The sequence below is a fragment of the Electrophorus electricus genome, chromosome 13 (genome assembly GCF_013358815.1).
Source record: "Electrophorus electricus isolate fEleEle1 chromosome 13, fEleEle1.pri, whole genome shotgun sequence".
Taxonomy (NCBI): Eukaryota; Metazoa; Chordata; class Actinopteri; order Gymnotiformes; family Gymnotidae; genus Electrophorus; species Electrophorus electricus.
In genome coordinates, this window is record NC_049547.1 from 19,216,694 (window position 1) to 19,225,053 (window position 8,360).

The window sequence follows — 8,360 nt, forward strand, 5'->3', positions numbered from 1 at the left end:
TGCATTTCCCATTAAACTATTAAACATCAGAGAATAACACAATCATTAAAGAAATCATGGCAATAATGAAAATGGTTCTGTTCAAAGGTTTGCATACCCCTAGTTCCTAATAATGTGTTGCCCCCTTCTGCATCAGTGAGGGCTTGCAGGCTTTTGTGATCATTGTGAACAAGGCCCTTGTTCACAATGATCACCAAAAAAATAAAAATAAGCTGCATTCATCAGTTCTGACCAAATTCCCTGTAGCTCACACACCCTCCAAACAGCAGAGCTCCGCATCCATGCTTCATGGAAGAGATGGTTTTCTTCTCCTCAATAAGTATTGTTGACTCTAAACATAATGGGTTGTGACCACAAAGTCACTATAAAGCTTACACATGCATGCGCACAGCCACATATTCCTCTTTACAGTTTCTAGAACTATACACAAGCACGCACGCACACACACAGAGAAGTGAGGCCCCTGCATGCTGATCCTATAGAGAGAGAATGGTTTAGGGCTCTCACCACACTCCAACATGAACCCCGTCCTCCGGCTGAAGATAGAAGTTGCATGTGTGGTTCAACCCCTGATCCTGCGGCCTCTTTAGATCAATAAAATACGGTACCCTCACTAAGTGAGAAAAAGACAAAGATGGGGAGAAAAACAGTATTAGACAGACAGAAATGTGGAAGGGAAATCCACACTCTCCTCGTCAGGAACCCCAGGGCCTGCACACGTCTTTGATGATGACAGGGTCATTACAGTGATACCTTTTGCTCCCATTCAAAACACTTTACCATATCCACAATACAACATTTTATTTATAGTTTTTAGTTCTGTCAAATATGATTTATTTGATTTTACTATTTGATCCCACCACATAAAAATACAAGAGAATTGGCACAATTGAAGTAATAATATCAACTCTCTAAATAAAAGCTCTAAGTCTATGATTTTAACTATTCATTTAGAATCCACAAATTAACAAGTCATTTAGTTGCCTCATTGGGTCTCACAAGACAGTCATACATCCTGTACCACTTCCTGCATACACAGACTCACGCAAACACTTTCACTTCCTGTGATTTAGGTGACAAGCATCGTGGTGTAGACCAGAGCATGCGAGCAGAGCACAGCGAGACGGGATCCGGGCAGTTTCATCCAGAGCGAGGACTGGATTTTCATAAAGCTGAAGCACTGGTGTTCTCTCTCACTCCAGTACCACTCCAGTACCACTCCAGTTCAACAAATGAGAACGGCCCATAATGGAATTGCATTGTACAGTTTTAATAAACCTAGACGCTTTGTAAGCTTTTCACAGAGACCATGAAAAGAATCAAAAATATCAGTGTCTAATTAAAACTCCTAACAATGAACATGAGTGCCATTAGGTCACCTCCATCACAACGGATTTGCTGTGTAATCTAAAAAGACACAACTCTCACAAACACGACATAGCTCTCCATGAACAGGAATGTGTCCATGCCTAATGCACAGTTGGCTAAACAACATTAGTGGTGGGTGGTTGGGGTTTTTTTTTTTGTATGTATATGAAATATATATGAAAAACTTGCAGATGCATTTTTTCAGTCTTGAATGGGGAGTAAGGAGTGGGAAACAGAGAGCAGACACCAGAGCGGAGTTGAGCAAAGGAGCGGAGGTTTCTGCCACTCCATTCACATACATAAGCAGTACCAGTAATGTTACACAGTGTAACAATGTAACGCAGTGTAACGTAGTGCAATGTGCTGGAGCCAGCAGCCAGAATCTCACAGCCAATCCATGAACAAGTTTAATGTTGAATTTATCAAAGGTAAAGCACTCAACACTGTTCTATCAAGACCTACTGAAATATATTCATTCAAATTCACAAAGCAGCTTTACAAAAAACAGTTTTACAGTGAATCAGGGACCAGACTCCTAATGAACAAGCTAAAACTGGCAAAACAGCCCTAGTGCTAGAGGAAGAAACATCAGAAGGAGAACCCATGCCCCTCTGGTTGACACCAGATTGCAGACTAATAACAGAAAAACAATAAAGTTGCATTTTTATTTAATGAAATATACAACAATGGATAAAGAAACATGAATGTAATGTTAGCATTGTTCAGTGAGAACCACTGAGTAGTTCTAGTAAGAGTCTGCACCAGAAGTAGCCTAAAGAACACACTTCCACACTGCACTTTTACTACATTAAAGTATTTCCATTTTCATATCCAGCCTAACTATACATTTATTTGTTTGTTGTGAAAGGACTATTCTTTCATGTGAATAACAATACTTTTCCTTGTTCTTTGTGCTTTTCAAAAAACAACCAAACAATTAATTAGAATATATAAAGTTGCAATGAGGAAAAAAAATGTTTAAATTAAAAATCGTTATGATTTTATACTCACCAAAGTTTAGAAATACCAGCTTGGCCTGAATGGAGGGACAGAGCTTGATGATAAAGGGAATAGCAATGTATATTCCCAAAAGCCACAGGAAAATTCTCCTCATCCTACATCTCAGACCAGTCCTGTAGGAAAATCCACACAGACAGACTTAAAAACACAATCTAGACATTAGACCAGTCCTGTAGGAAAACCCACACAGACACTTACAAACACAATCTAGACATCAGACCAGTCTTGTATAAAAACCCACACAGACACTTACAAACACAATCTAGACATCAGACCAGTCCTGTAGGAAAACCCACACAGACACTTACAAACACAATCTAGACATCAGACCAGTCTTGTATAAAAACCCACACAGACACTTACAAACACAATCTAGACATCAGACCAGTCCTGTAGGAAAACCCACACAGACACTTACAAACACAATCTAGACATCAGACCAGTCTTGTATAAAAACCCACACAGACACTTACAAACACAATCTAGACATCAGATCGGTCTTGTATAAAAACCCACACAGACACTTACAAACACAAACTAGACATCAGACCAGTCCTGTAGGAAAACCCACACAGACACTTACAAACACAATCTAGACATCAGACCAGTCTTGTATAAAAACCCACACAGACACTTACAAACACAATCTAGACATCAGACCAGTCCTGTAGGAAAACCCACACAGACACTTACAAACACAATCTAGACATCAGACCAGTCTTGTATAAAAACCCACACAGACACTTACAAACACAATCTAGACATCAGATCGGTCTTGTATAAAAACCCACACAGACACTTACAAACACAAACTAGACATCAGACCAGTCCTGTAGGAAAACCCACACAGACACTTACAAACACAATCTAGACATCAGACCAGTCTTGTATAAAAACCCACACAGACACTTACAAACACAATCTAGACATCAGATCGGTCTTGTATAAAAACCCACACAGACACTTACAAACACAAACTAGACATCAGACCAGTCTTGTATAAAAACCCACACAGACACTTACAAACACAATCTAGACATCAGACCAGTCTTGTATAAAAACCCACACAGACACTTACAAACACAAACTAGACATCAGACCAGTCCTGTAGGAAAACCCACACAGACACTTACAAACACAAACTAGACATCAGACCAGTCCTGTAGGAAAACCCACACAGACACTTACAAACACAATCTAGACATCAGACCAGTCTTGTATAAAAACCCACACAGACACTTACAAACACAATCTAGACATCAGACCAGTCCTGTAGGAAAACCCACACAGACACTTACAAACACAATCTAGACATCAGACCAGTCTTGTATAAAAACCCACACAGACACTTACAAACACAATCTAGACATCAGATCGGTCTTGTATAAAAACCCACACAGACACTTACAAACACAAACTAGACATCAGACCAGTCCTGTAGGAAAACCCACACAGACACTTACAAACACAATCTAGACATCAGACCAGTCTTGTATAAAAACCCACACAGACACTTACAAACACAATCTAGACATCAGATCGGTCTTGTATAAAAACCCACACAGACACTTACAAACACAAACTAGACATCAGACCAGTCTTGTATAAAAACCCACACAGACACTTACAAACACAATCTAGACATCAGACCAGTCTTGTATAAAAACCCACACAGACACTTACAAACACAAACTAGACATCAGACCAGTCCTGTAGGAAAACCCACACAGACACTTACAAACACAATCTAGACATCAGACCAGTCTTGTATAAAAACCCACACAGACACTTACAAACACAAACTAGACATCAGACCAGTCCTGTAGGAAAACCCACACAGACACTTACAAACACAATCTAGACATCAGACCAGTCTTGTATAAAAACCCACACAGACACTTACAAACACAATCTAGACATCAGATCGGTCTTGTATAAAAACCCACACAGACACTTACAAACACAAACTAGACATCAGACCAGTCCTGTAGGAAAACCCACACAGACACTTAAAAACACAATCTAGACATCAGACCAGTCCTGTAGGAAAACCCACAGACACTTACAAACACAAACTAGACATCAGACCAGTCCTGTAGGAAAACCCACAGACAGACTTACAAACAGAAATATGCATGAACACACATGCATGCAAAGATCAAACTGAATATTTGTTAGTAGAATAATGCACTATGCAGCCCTACCCCAAGCCTTAACCAGTAATCATTTCATGGCAGATACATTTTTTGTTTTATGTGAATTTTGTTCTAGAATTACAACAAAATGGTACAGAAAAAAAAAATAAAAATACAGGACTAGTTGTACTTCCATCTGTTTCTTTTTTGAAAATAATATTTCAGACAAAACCACACAAGAGACACTTTTGTGTCTGTGTGACAAATAGTTAATTTTTTCTCTTTTGTCATCTTACCCGTTTCCCCTGTGGTTTTGAAAGAGAGAGAGAGAGAGAGAGAGAGAGCACAGTATCAGACCACGTGAAATAATCAGTGGAAGGATGGTTACAAGGGGCGGGAAGGCGAACATGACAATAACACAGTGGAGCTCTGTTTCCGTCTTTAACTCTCACTAGACCGGATCCGTTACTGTATTCTTTCATTACATACAGACATCCATCCTCATGGAACACACACACATGTGCATCTTCACACGCTCACATACCCACGCCGACCCCCCACCACCCACCCTGCTTTAAGTCGCCACGACAGGTTTGTTACTTTGGAACAAAGAGACTGTGGCACACGGTAAAGAGAAGGCACTGCTCAGTAAGCTTCAGGAGAGAGAGAATATGCTGGCATGTAGGTGCGTGTTAGAGAAAGCGAGTAAGACAACGATTAAGAGTGTTCGTATACATCAGCGAGAAAGAGAGAGGTACTCAGAGAGGCAGAGAATAGTACGGAATAAGCTGTATAGGGAGACGAGGTGATGCAAACAAAAGATATCAAGAAGGGAACGGAGAGAGAGACACAGATAGACAGACAGAGAGTAAGTTGTTGGGTAATGGTGCAGCAGGGGCATGTTGCACTGTATACAAAATCAGAGCGGCAGCAGCCAGCGAAAGCCAGTAGCTACATGCATGCGCTCACTGCAGCTTTTCCTGAAACCATTGAATGTCTAGTCCTGAACAACTGGTATAACCAGCTACACATCCAGTTGTTTTATAAAAGTGTGTGCTTAAGGCAAGGCATATTGTGTGTGTGTGTGTGTGTGTGTGTGTGTGTGTGTGTGTAGTGTGTGTTAGTGTTAATCTCAGCCACACTATACTCTATACTTAAATTGCTCTCATTACACTGCTTGTCAGACTGGTTGTGGGGAGACAGTTGGTGCATGCATGAGCTTGTTCTTGTGTGTGGTATCTGCTATTGGCTGGTATATACTGTATGTATGTCTGAATACTTATTTCAAAATGTGACATTTCAGTCTTTTATTTTTAAAACATTTGCAAAACATTTCATAAATCTCAAAAGGGTCTGAAAACTTTCTGTATGTAATGTACAAACCAGACTCTTATCTACTTGAATACCTAGTAGCAGATAAGATACAATCGAACTTGCTTTAGCTAACAGCGATTAATATCTAGCTTGCAAGGTTATTTCTCTTCAGCATTACAAGATAACCAATTCATATTTCATAGAGTGGTCAGTCTGCTGCTGTAATAATATCTCAGGCTACACACAGGAAGCCAACAGATGGTGATCTCATTTTAGTAGTTTCCTTATCAATCCAATCTGACACCCCAAAAGTCAACATATGAACTGTGACTGTGATGCAGCAAACAAAGAGCTTCAATGTAAAGAGTTACTGTTAGCTACAGTTTAGTTTAGGGTTAGATTGTGTAAATTAATTCATTTAACCTCGAAATTAAATTAATTAACTTTAAAGTGTTATTGGTTTTACAGAGAAAGTATTCTGTTATGATAATGAATAACTGGAAAATCAATGTGTCATTTGTAAACCAGCTGAAACTGATGATTTTAGTTGTAGCAATTTGAAATCTTTTGCGACATCAATCTGGAAGCCAGTTAAAGTAGCTGAGCACTGGGGTAATATGCTCACTACTCTGAGTCCTGCTTAGCATCAATGGTCTTTCTGAAAAGCCTTGTTGGAATACCGTTGCAGTAGTCCAGCTAGAAATGACGGCATGGTCATGTTTATTTAGGTCTTACCTGGACACAGAACTAAATTTATGAAATGGGAGAAGGCAAGTTTTTTTATTTTTAAAATTCAAGTTATTTGTTTAATCTGGACTCTAAACACAGACATAATCAGAGAGTGTGCAGTCAGGATGCAAGTAGAAAGCAGAAGCCAAATTATTCAAATCAATAAATTACTTCAATATGAGAAGCTTACCATTCTCAGTCTTACACACCCCAAATCCAAAGTCCAGTATGTTTGTTTATTTTGGGTGTAGAAATTATATAGGTTGTCTTGGTCTGATGAATCATGTTTTTGTGTGTCTGTGTGTCTGTCTGTGTGTCTGTCTGTGTGTGTCTGTCTGTGTGTGTCTGTCTGTGTGTGTGTATATATATATATATATATATATATATATATATATATATATATATATATATATATATATATATATATATATATATATATATATATATATATATATATATATATATATATCTATCTCACACACACACAGACAGACACACACAGACAGACACACAGACAGACACACAGACACACAAAAACATGATTCATCAGACCAAGACAACTTTTCCCATTGTTCCATGGTCCAGTTCTGAATTTAATGTGCCCACTGTAGGTGCTTTCGGTAGTAAACAGGTGTCAGCATGGGCACTTTGACCTGTCTGTGGCCACACAGCACCATACACAGCAAGCTGCAATATGCTGCGTGTTCTGATGCCTCTCCATCATAGCCGACATGGACTCGGTCAGCAATTTGAGCTACAGTAGCTCTTCTGTGGGACCAGACCATGCGGGCTGGCCTTCACTCCCCACACGCGTCAGTGAGTCTTGGGCCCCCATGACCAGACAGACTGTGGCTCTGCAGAGATAACTGATTCTGGGTTTCTCTTTTTTTTAGCTTCTGGCTAATACATTTCCATGAGTAGACGCTTGAGCTTGTCAAAGAAGGCAAATTCGTCATTTTAAATTTAGCACAATTAATACAATTCACTTAGGTTTAGAAAATAGTAAATATCATGTTCATACTATTTAGAATATGGTTTATGGTCAAATAGATGGACTTAAATAGTTTAATGCAATAGGTTAAAAGTTTAGAAATAGCTTTATTTTGACACTTTTTTAAAATGTAGGAATAGTTATACTTTTACATAAATGATTTTTGACTGCATTACAAAATTCCAGGTTAGAAAATGTAAATGAGATGATTATCTCTAATCTGAGATTTAATCTTGATGATGCAAAATGTGCCTGAAATTCAACAATACCTACACACTGTATAAAGTTACCACATGATCACCCCACATGATGCTTATTTAAGTATAAAAACTGTTAGGTCTGACAATCATTTTTATTTTTGTGGTTTCCATGGTTTTCCTTATTCTGCAAACAGATGCAGGGTTATTCCTCATAGAGGAATCCACATCTATTGCCAGGCAGTAGAGTTTATTCAACCCTTGAGATCAGCATAATCTAACCCTGTTCATAAAAACATCTATTCTGATTCTTTAAAAATGCTATCAAAGAATCAACACAATCAAAATAAGAGGGGCAACTCTTGTTATCAGTGTGTAACCCTACGTGGCACAATGAAATAAAGCATCTTAGACCTTAGTGACATACTAAGACAGTGACACAAGGCTCAGTCAGCTTCATGAAACTTAAGAGATTGCCCGCCATCTCTATAGGCCAATCCTGGGACATGGGCCCTATGGCACGGGCGAAAGGCGAATTAAGGACACAGCAAAGCATCTCTCTCTCTCCCTCTTCCTCTCTGTCTCTTTCTCTCTCTCGTTCTCTCT

At 39.0% G+C, this 8,360-nt stretch overlaps 1 protein-coding gene across 3 annotated transcripts in view; it reads right to left on the bottom strand.

Annotated features, from left to right (window-relative positions):
• Positions 1-8,360, bottom strand: part of abhd12 (abhydrolase domain containing 12, lysophospholipase) — a 28,490-nt gene that overhangs the window by 4,181 nt on the left and 15,949 nt on the right. For 2 of the 3 annotated variants that reach the window (XM_035532958.1, XM_035532957.1), the window contains 3 exons: positions 4,820-4,828; positions 2,380-2,501; positions 508-613 (listed from right to left, as the gene is read on the bottom strand). In XM_035532958.1, coding sequence (XP_035388851.1) covers positions 508-613; positions 2,380-2,501; positions 4,820-4,828 — 237 coding nt within the window. The remainder of the gene's footprint in view (positions 1-507; positions 614-2,379; positions 2,502-4,819; positions 4,829-8,360) is intronic. The other variant, XM_027024591.2, reaches the window with a different exon arrangement.